The following is a 16,280-nucleotide window of genomic DNA, read 5'->3' as shown; positions in this document are numbered from 1 at the left end:
TGCTGTCGGCGAGCGCTGCCGCTGGCAGCTCGCGGCTCTGCAGGCACCCGCGGTGCCCGATCTCGGTCCCGTTGCTGGCTTCTCGCTGGCTGGTCGCACCCCGCTGCGAATCGGAGCTTGCTGAAGACGCAGTGCTGACTGCGGGGTTTTGGGAGTCGTGGATGAGCGGGGCGGGTGGCGCAGCTATGCGGTCCTTCTGGCAGTGTGCCGAATTTGAATTGCCGAATTTTGAAGACGAGGCAATTAATTTTATTTTTTTTTCCCTTATTTTTCTCCCGTGTCAGACTTTTCCTCTTCTTCCTTTTGTCCTCTCTGATTTAATGAAGCAGATCTGCTAGAGATTATGTAACTGTTTCTCTGCAGAGTGAACTGGTATATGCTGATTATCTCTTTTGTCAGGGGGGAACCAGCGGACAAAAGATGTCTAAGGGAACTACATTTCAGAGCCGGTTTTACAGTGGGTTGGATCTTTTATTTTTCTTTTCAAAATGCATAAACTGAATGCTTCCAGTGTTTCTAGCAAAGATTGCCAGCAAAAGGCAGTGGCTAATCTAATTTACTAACCAAATACAGGCTAGCTTAAGCAGATTTTGCCTTTGGGGTGATGAGGAAGTAGCTAGATTTTAAAATGAAAACATTACCTTCTCCCATCACCCTTTCTATTCATCGTATGCTCAAAGAACAGAGCATTTGTATGTGGAGGAAAGTAACAGGAGAAAGCTCAGTATGAACTCCTGTTAAACCAATGACAGCACTTACTTCATATGTCAGCATTGCATTTAGTTCAGTGGCTGTTGGAAATGCCTGATGGTTCACAGCTGCACTGTACTTACATTTAATTTTTTGGGTAATCATAGAATCCTAGAATGGTTTGGGTTGGAAAGGACCTTAAGATCATCTGGTTCCAGCCCCCTGCCATGGTCAGGGACACCTCACACTAGATCAGGTTGCTCAAAGCCCTATCCAACCTGACCTTGAACTGCCAGGGATGGGGCATCCACAACTTCTTTGGGCAGCCTGTGCTAGTGCCTCACCAGCCTCACAGTAAAAAACTTCTTCCTTATATCTAACCTAAATCTTTCCTGTGTAAGTTTAAACCCATTACCCCTTGCCTTATTGCTACAGTTCCTGATGAAGAGTTCCTCTCCAGCATCCTTGTAGGCCCCCTTCAAATACGGGAAGGCTGCTATGAGGTCTTAATGCAGCCTTCTCTTCCCCATATATGTAACTCCATCTTGTAATGATCTCAAGGTTATGGCAGCAAAGAGCAGATCATTATTGTTAAACCTGATAATGGTTAAAACATCTGTAGATGAAAACTAGGTGTATCTTTAATGCAGAAAACAGTGGTGCTTGGACCAGCACTCTGTTCTGTAGAAAGACTGTTGATTTTCTGGGGAATTCCATTCTTAAATTCAAGAGAGAAGAACTATAGCCCATGTAATAATCTGTAATAATCATTTAACTATGAAATTGACAACCCTCCCCCCCCATATGTAATGAAAATTAGTTTCTGAAAAGGTGGTATGTTTAAACTTTGTCACAAATGCTTTCATTACCAAATACATGTTTGTGTTACTGCACAGGCTAAATGGTGACAATTATGAGCTGGCTTTTGTGAAGTAATCGTGGAGATCTCTGTCCAGTTCTTAGCAAACCAATGAATGGATGCCTCATAACTAACTGTAAGCAACTGCCACTTCTCTTGCAAAAACACCAAGCATCAAAAGTGAACAGCAAGTTGTGTGTGTTAAATGACTGTAGCAGCTTAAAAGTTAACACATGTTCAGTGCAGTAACCCCTAAGCTGAGATGCTTTGAGAATATCAAAGCACTTTGACATGATACAATGAAGCGTGTTGATAGAGCACTGTAAAGGACTGATCTAAGTTCTGGTACTTTTGATACTCACATGGGAACATCCAGAGAAATAAAATTGCTTTTTACTGATTTTTAGGTTCCACACATAGAATTCTTTTTTTTTTTTTTTTTTTTTTTTTTTAATAGATGACAAGTTACTAGTATTTAAAATGCCTTAGTGTTTAATGCAAAAGTATCCCTGTTTTCCTTAGTCAAGCACATACTTGTAGGATCCTTAAGGTAGGCCTCAGTGTTCAGCAAAACAGAAAAGCAACTAGATAATTCTTTGTGGTTGTGTCTAAAATGTGTGCTTCCTTCTTGAAGTGAGAGTACATAAAATGTAAGAGTTATGAGGAACTTTCTTCAACATTAATTGAATATCTTTGTTCCTGTAATACAGTAAGAACACATCATCATCATATACTTGACTTGAATAGGCTGCTTAGTTTAAGAAAGCTTCAGCTAACAATATACTAGTTTAGGGTGCAATCAGTTGACTACCTGCTATTTTTGTCTTTTCAAAATGATGTTACATTAATTTTGAAGGTACTGATGTATTTTATATGAGTTTGTAATACAGAGTGTCTATTTTTACACTGCAGAAACCTATACTAAAGCATGATGAATTTCTTAAGGATACTTAATAGGAAAAATGAGGAAACTTGTCCTTTGCTGTTCAATGTAAGAAAAAAGAATCCTGTAAAAGGAGCTTTGACTGGCATAAGCAAAAAGGCAGTCTTTGAAGTACTGTGTACAAAGGTCAGTGAAATAAAGTGGAAAACACAATTTACTAACAAGTTTTCTCTTTTTATAATGTATTCTCCTCATGCTCTGCATGGATTCTTAAAACATGCTAAATAAATGGAAGCAGGTTTAATAGTTAAATCCTCTTTGTTTACTCTAAAGATCATGAATCTTAACAGAGGAGAGTCCCAAATTGACCTGTTTCTACAAAATTACATCATTTGTTTATACTTTTCTGAATGACACAGAGAACCTTCCAGGACCCCAGAAGCATCTTCAGTCCATTGTGGGAAGACAGGTCACCTACTGCAAGTTACTGTCAGTTAGCTTTATTGCAAGAAGTAGGAATCAGACATTTTTGGAGATCATTTGTTATCTTTTACACTAGTTAAAGTATCGCTGATTTTTCAGGAGCTTACCATTGATTTGGATGCCCTTATTAACAGAAGTAATTGGTGCAGGGAGAAAAGGAAAATGGAGGCATATGAAAGTATTCAAATGCTTTCACAAACAGAAAGAATGTTTCTTTCAGCTGGGCCAAAGTTTATTTTAAGTCTTGCTGTTCTTTAATGTGCTTGTATATAAAAAAAGTTACAAAAAGATTCAGATTGTTTCAGGTTAAGGGTCTGTTTTAAACCAAAATACCTGAAAAACTGCCACAGTTTGCAGATTCACAGTACTTACCTGACAGCTTTGTCCTAATACAAGCTGTCAGAATCTGATGCATTTATTTAACTAAAAATATCTATGATAATAGTCAGGGTATGAAAGTAGCAACATATTGCCCTCAGCACACAAACGAAATGACATGCACGAATTTTTATTTTAACTGTGAGTGTGGAGGTTCTTGTTTGACTGAAACACATGAGATTTGCTCTGGGTTTTGGTCAGGGTTTTTTTGTGTTAATGTCCTGCATATATACATTAAATGTGATTGTTAGTAGGCATATGGTTTAGTTTGAGCTTTCAATACATTGTGTATCACTTTAGACATTTGTCCCCTTCCTTCCTTCAAAAACAACGCGCCATTCTTCCCACCCCCAAACTCCAGAACACTTTTACGAAAATACCCACCAGGGTATAAATAGGTATGTTCTTAATTACATTGTGCAAAGAATATTGATTTATTATTTCATTTGTAATGTTACAAAAGCAAGAGTAGATGAATGAATCACAGATGTGAAGCTGAACTGAAATGTTTCTGTAGGCATTGAAATATACATGTAACAGAGCACAAAAGATCTTCTCAGAGGTGAAAAAGAACAGAAGCTGGAGAAGTACCAAGTGTTCTAATGATTAGAAAGGGATGGCATATCTAAAGAGCCAAAACAGATTATCTAGTGTGTATGTGGAGACAAGTATTTGCTTTCAAATGAGGGAGTGGTTGTTTTACAGAGTTAAGGAGAGCTGGTAGCTGTGTTCATTATCTCGAACTGACTGGATGTGTTCAGTACATAGAGGTATGGAAACTGGTGAGGTACACTTAATTAGTGCAGCTTAAGATTTAATAGGAAACAATGAGTAAGCAGGTGATAACTACAGGGGAGGAGGACAGGATTCAATAATGCTTACACATTGCTACCCGTTACAGTATTTTGAAGAGCTTTTTCTCATTCTCCTTGCTTTTTCCTGCTCCCAGAGAGGATAATCATTAATTTTTAACATAATTTGTGATTATTCTAGCTGCATGGTCTGATCCTGGAAGTCATACTGTACATAGTAGTAAATGTTGATTTAATGGACTATAAACATGCAGTCGGGAGTGGGAAGCCTGTCTTTATCTGAAAACTTGCGTCTGAATAAACGTCACCAGTGTTGCTTGATTCATTGCTTGTATTGCCTTGTCAAAAATACTAAATGAATGCAGTGTGATTTGTGAAAACTAAAAAGGCAGCTTATATGTTTACGACACTGGACACCACTGATGTCCTTGCCTTTCCACATTGTATGTAAATTGACATAGGTTTATTACTTTTTTTCTAAGTGTTTGGATTGTCCTGTTAAGAAGTATATCTTCTGCATTTTTTGTTTACATTAACAATGAGTAAAATTAATGGGTTTCACAATAGAAGTAGCTGCATTAGACATGTTACTATCACTTGTTTTTTTTTCTGAAATGAAGTTACACTTTTTGCCAGTCTTAATTTGGATCTGCTATTGTGTCCTCTTTCTTTAGTGCAGAATTACCATATTTTGAGCTGATTTTTGTTGTGTACCAGGACACTTACAGAGCTGTTTAAAAACATTATTTTCTTAACTGACTTAAGTAAACTGACTTTGACTTCAACTTCGAAAAATTTGAGAGATTTTTATGTACACCACCCCTTATTTGCTCTTTCCTTGCCAGAGCCTGCATGAAACTATTTTTGTCTTTGCCTGAGTCATACTTGAGCTGATTCCATGTCTTCTGCTTGGCTTTAAAAAAGTTATGCATTTAAAATAATTCCACGAATAGAACTTCACAAGAAACTTGTAGCTGTACTGTTTGCTGTTTTAAGTATTCTCTCTTAATCGTCATCCAGACTGACTGGTGTTACAGAAGAAGCAAGACTGTCCCCATCTGTTGCCAGTGTACTGGTAAATTCCCACATTCTGATTATCTGCATTCTTCTTGTTCAGACTGGAGAAACCTGTACAGCCGGTAAGCGAGGAATCTGCTTCCAAATACATGTGTATTTTCTGATTGTAACCAACAGGTTTACAGTTTCTAGAAACATTCAGTTATTTGCTGGAGAAGGATCAAGAGACTAATCAAATCAAGGATGATGCCTTAATCACTCATATTCATTCACATTAATATGGTGAGAAGGGAACTTAATAAATGTAATCAAGTGTTTATGCATAAATTTTATTATAATGGACTAAAGAAACCGTTATACCACTTCAAACTTGAATTAACTCCACCAGAACTCTAGCTGAGTTTCCTGATTTAATGGGTAGAAAGTGGCTGATGCTGATTGGCTAGAGGTCATACTATATTTAACAAGGCCCAGGCCCAGGTAGGAGGACTGGTATCTCCTGTCTGTCATAGCAATGCAAAAGTAGTCCCCTGCCCCCAACTTGTGCAGTTTCTGCTTATTTGCCAGTAAAGTCTTTGTTACGTGTTGAGAAAGTATAGTTGGCTATGTTCCCTGCACAGATTATCTGTGAACATTTGCATGGATGGTACAAACAGAACTTGCCTTTCTAACACTAAACAGCAGTAACTGTAAACTTCAGGTGAATCAGGCCTAAGGAAGAGCTGCCAACTGTCACCCAAAATGCACATCTACTTGCTTTGGATATCTTCATTCCTGTCTTTTGGAATGGAATAAATTGTAGTGCGTAAGACAGTATTTGCAAGTTCTGTAGCCAGGTGTATGTATTTTGAATGACAAGATAAATAAAAATGTGGACAATGTAAAGGACCTGAAATCTGTTTTTTGCTGAATAAGAACAGGTAACTCCATGGTTGCAGATGGTTATTGGGAAAAGAACCTTGCATGTTTCTGTTGGGGACTGTGCTTTTATCATTAGGTATTATTGGTAGAAATGAGACTTGAACTGAATTTCAGTTTACCAGCTTTCACTAAAGGGCTGCTTCTCCTTTGTATACACATGACCTTAGAATTCTAAGCAGTTTCCTTTCTTCGTTTGAGGAACTTAATGAAGAAGGATATATGACTCCTTGGTTGTTACAGATAAACAAGTGTCATGGAGTGAGAATTAAATTGCTCTCTTGCAGCAGCTTGCAGTGATACTGAGTAGCTCAAACCTGGGCATGCAGAGGTTTAAACTTATTAAGTATTTCTCTTTCGCAAAGACTTTGAGGGGAAGGGGAAGAGGGAGGGAGAAAATTAAGCCTTTGGCTTTTACAAATCATTAATGAGTTTTCTTACTTGCTCCAGAGCTCCCTCAGTGCCCAAGGCAGCAGGGATCCCATGACTGTGAGGGTGGTGAGGCACTGAACAGGTTGCCCAAGAAGAGGTAAACGCTCCATCCCCGGCAGTGTTCAAGGCCAGACTAGACAGAGCCTTGGGCGACAGGGCTAGTGTGAGGTGTCCTTGTCCACGGCAGGGGGTTGGAACTAGATGATCTTAGGATCCTTTCCAATTCTAACCATTCAATGGCTGGAGTCAGCAGACCGCGTAAGTGAAGGAAGCCCGGGTGCGAGCAGTCGATGTGACAGGTGACCCGGCGAGGCAGGTTCACTAGAGTAGTCATGCTAATCCTGCAACCACCGCATTCCCACACGCCTCCCAGTTCTTGCAGCCTGAGGCAGCCCGCACCCTTCCTCGCCACCTGGCTCTGGCCACAGGCCAGGCAATTCCATGCCGCGGGGTAGCACCGCGCCTGAGGCGAACCAGGAGAAAGCCACTCGCGGCAAGGTGAAAATCCTGCCAGCTTCCCTCTCCGCCCGCCAGCTTGACTCCGCTCCGTCCCTCGCGGGCCGGCAGCGTTGTCGCACAGGCCCAGCAACGTGCTTCCCCCTGCGGCGGTGGCGGCGCCTGCGCACGGCTGGGGCGCGGCAGGAGGGGCCGTGACGCGTCGCGGTGAAGGCAGGTTCCTGCCGCCGCTCGCATGAAGGCGGCTGGGATACAACGCGGAGCTGCCGGCCCGGCGCTGCTGGGCGTCCCCGCCTGAGCGCCGCGGGTGAGGGGCACCCCTCCTGCAGCCTCACCCACCCCTTAGGGCGGCTGCGGGGCAACCCCGGCCCTCGAGACGGCGGGTGCCTCAGAGGTGAAGCCCCGCGAGCAGCCATCGTCCTCCGCAACGCGGGCCGAGCTGCAGTGGGGGCAGGGCCGGGCGGGGCAAGGCGAAGCGCCAAGGGGGAGGGACCGGGGCCGGGACTGAGGCGGGTTGGGGCGGGGACCTACCCGGTCGGCACCTAACCGGCACCCGGCCTCCGTCGTACGGATTCACCCCGTGCCGGATGGCCGCCTCATCAGTCTCGGGGAGCGGCGGGTGTGCGTGGGGACGCGTGGCCACGGCCGTTCTCTCCGGGATCCGCGCCCTGGAGGTGGTACAGCCCCTACGGTAGGAGCGCTGCCTGGCGTGGGGCCTGGCCGGGGTGTCGGGTCTGCCCGCGAGGGGGGGACGTTTCCTTTTCGCACTGCACGGATTCTGTGCGCGGCCCACTCAGAGGCTCTTCTCGGCATTACAGCGAGTCGGCATTACAACACAACTTTTACGTTCCGCGAAGCGGAAAGGTTACGGATGACCTCTGTCCCGCTGCTCTTGGTGAGGCCGTAGCTGTGTGGCTCCTGTCCGGCCCGGCCGGGTAACCTGTTGTAGGCAGTGCTTGGAAAACACGACGGCCGGGTGACTTCTGCTGAACGGCCGCTGAACTTAAGGTTCTCTGGGGAGGCTTTTTTTAATATTTGGGTGTGTTTTAATTTTCCTGCCTCCTACTGCAGTTGTGGGAATCTAGCACAGCAAGTGCTTCTCTAGGTGTCGGTTCGAGTCCGTGACAGAGAGGATCTGAGAAATAGGCTGTGTATCAGGGAGTGGTGTGGTGTTTCTTCTCAGTGTAAACTGTTTTCAGGCACTGGGCTTTGTCAGATGCTTAGGAATCCTGACCTGGGTGAACTTCAGTTATGTACACTAGCAGCTGTAAGTTCTCTGTGGTATGTTATAGGCAGAGGTGAAATTCGGTGTACCTGTATGGTGTAAACCCATGAAACTTCTGGATAGCCTTGTGGTATGAATTTTTTTGTGTGTGTCTTTATTTTTCCATCATGAGGGAATTAGCTGTCCAACGAGTGTGTTCTCACGGGTAATGTCCTGTTAGAAAAATACATCTGCGAACTACTTTCACGGGTTATACTTAATGAAAAGGCTTCTCAGTTTTGCAGGTAGCTTTCAGTGTGTGTTTCATTGCTGCGTGTAATGATGGGTGACAGGATGCTGCTGGTGGGATAGCCCCACCTTCTGGCTAATCCTTCAGTGAAATGATACTCGTGACCTAAGAGTTTTTCTGGAAACTATACCCCATGACGAGCATTGTGGGTGCAAGTGCAAGGCTGTGTCGGGATGCTTTTTTTTTTTTTTGGCCGAGGAATGGCAAGATAATCTCCTTTTCTGGAGACCTTCCTATTTAAGGTCAAGATAATTTTATCCCATACCCCTGTTTCAGCAGAATGATTTAGTCTCTGATGTCTCAATTCACTATGATTATTTTTATGTTTTAATGCCAACATAAATTAAAGGAAGTATTCTCTCCCCCCCCCCGAAAACTTTATAAAAATAATTTGGTTTTTTTCTGTGTTGTGGGTTTTTTGTTCGGTTTTTTTTTTTTCCTTTTTTCTTTTTTTCTTTTTGAAGAGGAAGGAGAGGATCCCAGAGCCAGGAGTAGTCTTAGTGTGTGAAGTGATACCTTATCCATGTTTGTGTGAAGTGACATCTGATCTCAGGCTTAGCTTTCAGTTCAAATTTTGGAGATGGCGGTGTTCATAACTAAGTTTTCATATTCCAGAAAGTCACAGATTGTCTTTCAAATGGAAGCTTTTGAACTTGAAAAATAGTCAGTTGTTTTGGTAGTAGATGGTAAAACACTGGTTTATATTGGTTAGCTTACTGCTGCTAGGAGCAAATTCCCTGAAATTATGTGTGAGAAGCAAGGGAAAACCTGTGAGAAGGGATGTATGAAGTCCTCTTGGCTTACAGAAGGAGCTTGCTATTTCACCTCATGTTTAGGTTTTAGTCTAGGGAAAACATTCATCTTGTCACTCAGCAACTTGTCAGCAATGTATCTTATGATTAGAGACTTTGCAGTCTTTAAAATTCATGAGATACTCTGCTGGACTTATCTGGGAACCACCTGTTTTTTGGCTCCTAATGTGTTACTTGAAACTTCTCCTTGAATTCCAGTATCTGCAAGCTGCTTTCTTTTAGGTGATTGCTCCTGCAACATGAATTGCTAATGTCCAAAAGATCTGAATGCTGCTGAAGTCACCCTGAACCTGGAGTATAGCTTCAGTAATTGAAGTGTTTAACTCCTTAATCAACTTAGAGAGAAGTCATGGTTGTCGGACCAAGTGTGGGAGTACTGAACAAGGCAGCTGCTTGTATGGGCGCTTAAAAGGGATTTGTAATGGCAGTGTATCTATGGATATGTTTTCAAGCCATGCACTATCAACAGCTTAGCTGTCCAATATCCTGTGCTAAGCATCAAGAAGATTATGAGCTACTCAGTGTGTGTCCTGAATACGATTCAGTGTGGTTTACATTTGGAAATACAGTTTTATAACAGTTAAATGTAGAAAGACTGGGGTGGGGAGGAGGTGGGGGAGAGAAGGGAGCACCCAAACTTTTGCAACAGCTGCAGAGGTGGCCGTCCAGCAACTGTCACCCTGAAACCTTAACACATTACAGGGCACATAAAATTTATCACTACATCTTTAAAAGAAACCCTTACAATTTATGAGAAGCAGGATGTGCAGGGCTTTGCGTACTGGAGTTAGGTAATACTTTTTAATTGCTTCAGGTGTATTTCATAAGCTGAATGGTACAAATGAAGGTTTAGAAAGTAAGACTTGTTCTTGAGAGTTTTATGGATTGTGAGATGGTTGTGTTTCTCCATAGTAATGAGGTAGAATGGCTCGAAGTGTATTTGAGTAGATAAATCTGCAACAGAGAGCCACATATTTTTATTTGTTGTTTGTTTATTTCTATTGGCTTAAAACCAGACTTGAAGATTTGCTTTAACTGAGCTGGTGAAAGGCAAGGTTAGATGCTTGGGCTGATTTCTTTCCAGACTGACCTTAGCCATCAAGATGGTGTAAGCCAAAGGAGGAGTCACTGGATTAGATGTTGGAAAGCACCTCTGACATTTAGCACTATGTCAGTGAAGCATTTCCAAGAGCTGGGAAAAGTTACTGAATTTCCAGTTCTTGTTCAGTTTTTGGTGTAGGAAAATGTTTAGTTTCTGCCATGAATGTCCTTTCCCTCCTGGCTTTTTTTATTGCACTCCTCTCCCTCTCTGTGCTGTTGACCTTCTACCTGATGAAAGGGTTATGGTAGCTGGGCAACAAGTAGCTGACTTTTGCAGTATTTATGTCAACTTAAATCATGCAAGTTTTGAATGTGATACTCTGTGAGCCTGGAAATGGCAAGTTTGTAGTATTTTGAGGAGTAACTTTATGCTTGTCATGTCTGTAACTTTCTAGGAGCTTCTTTCCAGGCAAGAAACGAAGTAGTGTTTTCTTATTTTGCTCTTTTATCAATAAATAAAACTATTTCTCTCTGTCTTTTCCATGGGAGTCACTTTTAGATATTTGCAGGGTTTTTTTGGTGACATGTATCAGACTTTTTTTTTTTTTTTTTTTTACAGCTAAGTGTACTGGTGGTAATCAGATGCATTACATAGTTGGCAATCTGTTGTACGGGGATTTGGTGTTTCAATCTTCTGTGAGGCTTTATGTATGTCCTTTTGAATGTCTGATTATATACTGCAGTTTATCTAGTTATGTCAAAAAGTCAACACTTTGCTATAATGCAGCAATGGGTAAATTAATCAGCTGACTTTTTTTGTTTTTACTAAAAATATTTATAGCAATAAATATTTATAGCAAAGGGTACAAGGAAAAGACAGTAGCTGATTTTCAGAAGTGTGTTTTCTTTGACTAGTAAAGGTTTTTAGATTTTTCATTTTACTTTGAATTTGAAAATTATTTTCCACCAAAAACTTAAGATTGAATTTTTTATTTTTTTTTTCCTACTTAGAGGAGTTGGTTAGCTTTAGTTATTAAAGGGTTATTTTCTGCCATTTCCATATGAAGTGTTAGAATTACATCTGGAAGAAAAGTATCTCTAATTGTGGTAGAGTACAGTGTAGGATTTGCCAACTTGAAACTTAGTTGTGAAGTTTGAAGGATTTCCCCAGATTGTCAGTCACTAGAGTTTTGAACTGGATCATAGATAACCAAAACTTTTATGTATTGTACTGTAGATTGAGCTTTCAGGATACAAAGCAGGTTGTACCAATAACTGTGGCATCTCAAAATAGTCTGTGGAAGTTTTAACCTAACACAAGGTCTCATGTTTTTGTTAAGGAGATTGTTCACATCCAGTAACTTTGCTACTCTGTATAGCTCTAAAATGTTTTCTGTCAAAAAACAGTTAAAAATGCTCATGGAAGTTGTTTCTCGGGGCACTGAATTGGGAAACAATATGTCATGCGTGAAAGAGTGAATGATTAAGTGGTCAGAGGGGTTATTTAAGGTATAATTTCTAAGCCATTTTGAAAGGCACAGTCCTCCTTATGGTACAAAATGGGATGATGGAAGCAACATGACTGTATTAATAACAGTGGCTAGTTCTTACTGCTGCCAAAGGAAGAGCACTGTGCTGCCCTGGCAAATGTTTCTTGTGTAGTCTCAAGTCACATACTGCAGTTTTCTGTATTGTGCAGAGATAATTGCGGCGTTTTGGCCCACTGTTTTTGTCACAGTGTTGACCAGCTTTCTACAAGCATTCTGAATGGTTGGCTTTTTGGTACTGAAATAGTGGTGCTTCCCTTCACATGATGCTGCTCATCCTAAATTTTGAACATACCTATTCCTACAAGTGTAAATTCAGGTAAATAATCTGTTTCTGCTAACAATTTACTTCTATGTTTAAAAAAGTAATCTAGAAGCCGTATATTGGAATTAAGGTTGCCTAGAGCACAAAGAATGCAGTAATTTTTTTATAAAGCTGTATTCAAACAGGCCTTTTCAGTGTCTTGAAAAAGAATATTTCAACTTATGAACAGCTTCAGAGATTTCAGAGCATGTGAAATGATATGCTATCAAAGGTCAGTTTGTTTCTGGTATGTTCTGGGGGAATCCACATGTACTTCTGAGAGGTAGAAGTGTCTTTTGAAAGCATATCCCAGAATGCAATCACCTGATCTTATGGAGGGTTTTGATTTTGCTTTTTTTTTCTGCCTAGCATTTATGAAATTTTAAATCATTATGTGTTTTCTCAGTTCATACCCAGGGTTTTCTTTCTTTTGTTTTTTAACATAGTTCTACTCCCTGAACTTTGGTGTTCCTTCCTTTTTTTGCATACTATTTTTTTATGTAGGAATTACACAGATTTTGCTCATCTACTTGTTTCCACTACGTGATAAATAAGTACACAGTAAAGAAATTACTTATTTGCTGTGCACTTGTTAATGTTTACTTTTTTTAACCTTTCAAATCAAATAACTCCATGATGAGTGTAAGTGAAGACTGACCTCTGCCTTTAAAAATAACACGATCCTAGCTTTGGATACAAAGCAAAACATGAAAATATACATAGAACACTCTTACAGGTTTTTGCAGACTTATTAGGGTAGATATATACAGTAAAACTGAAGCTTTGTTTTGTCTCTTCATGAATATGATTTTATATGTGGTTTTTGCAAGTCATGTGTTCATGATAATAAAACATCTTTTAATATATAGTAAACAGACTCATAAAATAGGCTTTTCTGAATAAAGTATATTATTTTAAGAAAACAAGTTTCTGGAAAATAAAATCACAGAAAATAGAATATACTGCAAGTAGAACAGATCTAGTAGTATCAATAAACTGTGCATATTGATACTTTGTTTTGACTTTTTTAGTTTCTCTCCCTAAAAATAGCTGGCTTCTTTGGAGTGTAGTTACAAAGTACTTCCCTGCAAACTCCTAGTGTCATCCATGTAAATTTAAAATTTCAGAGGTCTCTGGCCCTCTAAGGTGTTTTTATGTGGTGGATTTTGTTGTTTTGTTTTGGTTTTTTTTTGGAAGGGAGGGATGAGTGCGTTTGGTGTGGAGTTTTTTGAGTGGGAGAGGGGTTTAAGAAAATAAAATACAAAGATAGTTTACATTTTTTAGTTACACTTATTCTTCCAAGACATGCCTGTCCATGTTAAAGTATTTTAGTTAGTTGAAGCATGTGAACTCTGTTATGTAAACTCAGAATGTCTTCCATTTTCAGTAGCGGTCAGATTAGCTTTGTTTTCCCTAAGAGATTTCCAATAGAAGCATTGTAACATGAAAACTGAGATTTTTTTTTTTTTTTTTTTTCCCCCCCCCAGCCCCTATGGTCTAGAGAGATAGCCTTTATCTGTACACATTTGTTTCTGAGCATGTCTGATTTTTGTGGCACAATCATTTTGCCCTGTTGAACCAGTACTGCTCATTTTTCTTGCCATTAGCTTGCCAGATGCTGGTAGATTTGTCTTCCATGGGAGTTGTTTGAAAATTTTGGGGAGGTTTTCCCTTGCAAGAAAATGGACTTGATGGCAAGATAGTCTTGTATGACTCCAAAATATAGACACGTTTTTTAAATGTGTATTTAAAACCCCTCCAGTTTCAGTGAAAAAGAAAAAAGAGGGAAAAATAACCATGAAAGCAAAGCTGCTGTTGGTTGAAATAAGGGGTTTGAGCCTCAGATGTGAGTTTACTGTGTTTAACGTATGACAGTCTCTTTCCAATGTGCTGTTATCAAAACGATCATGAAAGTGCTCAGTGCTGACATATTGTAATGGTGACTATGCATTTTTATTTTTTTTCTTATTATGATTGTAAGTTAGAGTAAGGGATGGAGTTTGTTTTCGTGTCTGCCTTCTTTACTGTCTATTAGTGATTAAAAGGAAAACAGTTTGCAGTGACTACACTTAACTGCAGGTTCTGGTGCAGTTGAGCCATGCATTACTGTGCTGAGTTTGATTTAATTTCGTCAGTTTTATTTAAAGGTGGCTGTTTGGGGCATATTGAAGTTCCACCTGGATAGCTTGCAATAGGTAAGGGGTGTACTCACTTTTCCCTGAAATACATGCATCAATTTAAGTAACAGAATCATAAAGAAGATGCAAGAAGAGCTATGTGACAATGCGTGCAAAGCATTTGGTTAGTAGCATTTTTTTTAAATTATCTCTTTCCATTATTAGGTAGATGATGGACAGCAAATTTGGTGATTAGGTGGCTTTCTGTGGTGGTGTGAAATTCCTGATATTTGCATGATGACAAAGGATTCCTCTAAGAGAGAAGACAAACAGAAGTGGCACAGGCACTGGCCTGATTTAAGTGAAGGAGACTTTTATTTATCTGCTTATTTTTTTGAAACATGGCATTGTAGGTTTCTCTTCCCCTAAAACAGTGGATTTAGTAAATGAATGTCTAAAATGTGAATGAGACACTGCTTTCTGGAAGAATCAGGAGCCAGTTCAGACTGCATCAGAGAGGTGAGATCAAGAAAAAAAAAAAAAGGGTTTTGTTTGTTGTTTTTAGTCACACCCTGGGTTCAACTGTAACAGGTTTTTTTTTTTCCTTACTAGTAGCTGGTGCAGTGCTATGTTTTGGCTTTAGTCTGAGAACAATGCTGATAACACATGGATGTTTTAGTTGTTGCTCAGTAGCTCTTATCCTGAACAAGGACTTTTCAGTCTCACTTTCTGCCAGTGAAGTGGGCAAAATAAGCCAGGAGGAAGGAGAGACAGGACACCTGACCCGAACTAGCCAAAGGGGTATTCCGTCCCACAATATGTCATGCCCAGTATGTAAACGGAGGGGAGTTACCCAGAAGGCCCAGATCGCAGCTCAGGTCAGGCTGGCTATCGGTCGATGGGTGGTGAGCAGTTGTGTTGTGCATCACTTGTGTTTATTGTTTTCTTTTCCTATCTCATTTTAGTTTTATATTCTCTCCCCTTGTTATTTCCCTTGTTATTATTATCATTATTAGTACTAGTTTTATATTATACTTTAGTTACTGGACTGTTCTTATCTCAACCCGTAGGATTTACATTCTTTTGATCCTCCTCCCCATCCCACCCGGAGGAGCCAGGGGAAGGGGGAGGGAGGGTGAGTGAACGGCTGCGCTTTCTGAGTTGCCAGCTGGGCTTAAGCCACAACCAGTGAAGAATTTGGATGGGAAACATGTACATAACGACTTGATGTGTGATATTCAGGGGTAAGGGAGGAAATCCGAAACTTGGCGGTCAGCAAAGCGGAGCCCAAACCTGTAAGTTTCTTCATTCACTTGAGAACTGTGGCTCAGGCTGTTAATAAAAAACAGCAGCAACATCTGCTGTTGCTGGGCTGTTGATGTTGTTGGTGGTGGTGGGCTGTGGCCAGTTGCATGAGGTTTAACGAGGCAAAGTGTGGGGTCCTGCATTTGGGCCACAACAACCTCATACAACGCTACTGGTTTGGGGAAGAGTGGCTGGAAAGCTGCTTTGCAGATAAGGACCTGTGGGTGCTGATTGATGGCTACTGACCATGAGCCAGCTTGTGCCCAGGCAACCAAGAAGGCTGACAGCATCCTGGCCTGTATCAGCAATAGTGTAGTCAGCAGGACCAGACAGTGACCAGCCGTTGTACTTGGCACTAGTGAGGCTGCACCTTGAATCCTGTGTTCAGTTCTGGGCCTCTCACTACAAGAGAGACATTGAGGTGCTGCAGCAGGTCCAGAGAAGGACAATGAAGCTGGTAAAGGGTCTGCAGCACAGATCCTGTGTGGAACGGCTGAGGGAACTAGGATTGTTTAGTCTGAAGAAGAGAAGGCTCAGGGAGGACCGTATTGCTCTCTACAACTACCTGAAAGGAGGATAGAGAGGGGAGGTGGCTTGTCTGTTCTCCCAAGTAAGAAGTGATAGGACAAGAGGTAATGGCCTCAAGCTGTACCAGGGGAAGTTTAGACTGGATATTAGAAAAAATTTCTTCACCAAAAGGATAGTCACATAT

The 16,280-nt window shown here is 41.0% G+C and overlaps 1 protein-coding gene across 1 annotated transcript in view; it reads left to right on the top strand.

The window, feature by feature from the left end:
* Nucleotides 1-7,451: 7,451 nt before the first annotated feature.
* Nucleotides 7,452-16,280, top strand: part of AGTPBP1 (ATP/GTP binding carboxypeptidase 1) — a gene marked incomplete at its 5' end in the record, with an annotated part of 70,905 nt that continues 62,076 nt past the window's right edge. Inside the window, one exon of the mRNA XM_080638310.1 lies at nt 7,452-7,619. Within this exon, the coding sequence (XP_080494436.1) occupies nt 7,452-7,619 (168 nt within the window). The remainder of the gene's footprint in view (nt 7,620-16,280) is intronic.

Source organism: Psittacula echo (assembly GCF_963264785.1).
Source record: "Psittacula echo genome assembly, chromosome: Z".
NCBI classification, from domain to species: domain Eukaryota; kingdom Metazoa; phylum Chordata; class Aves; order Psittaciformes; family Psittacidae; genus Psittacula; species Psittacula echo.
The sequence above is the reverse complement of the archived record's forward strand: the minus strand, read 5'-3'. Positions and strand labels throughout refer to the sequence as shown.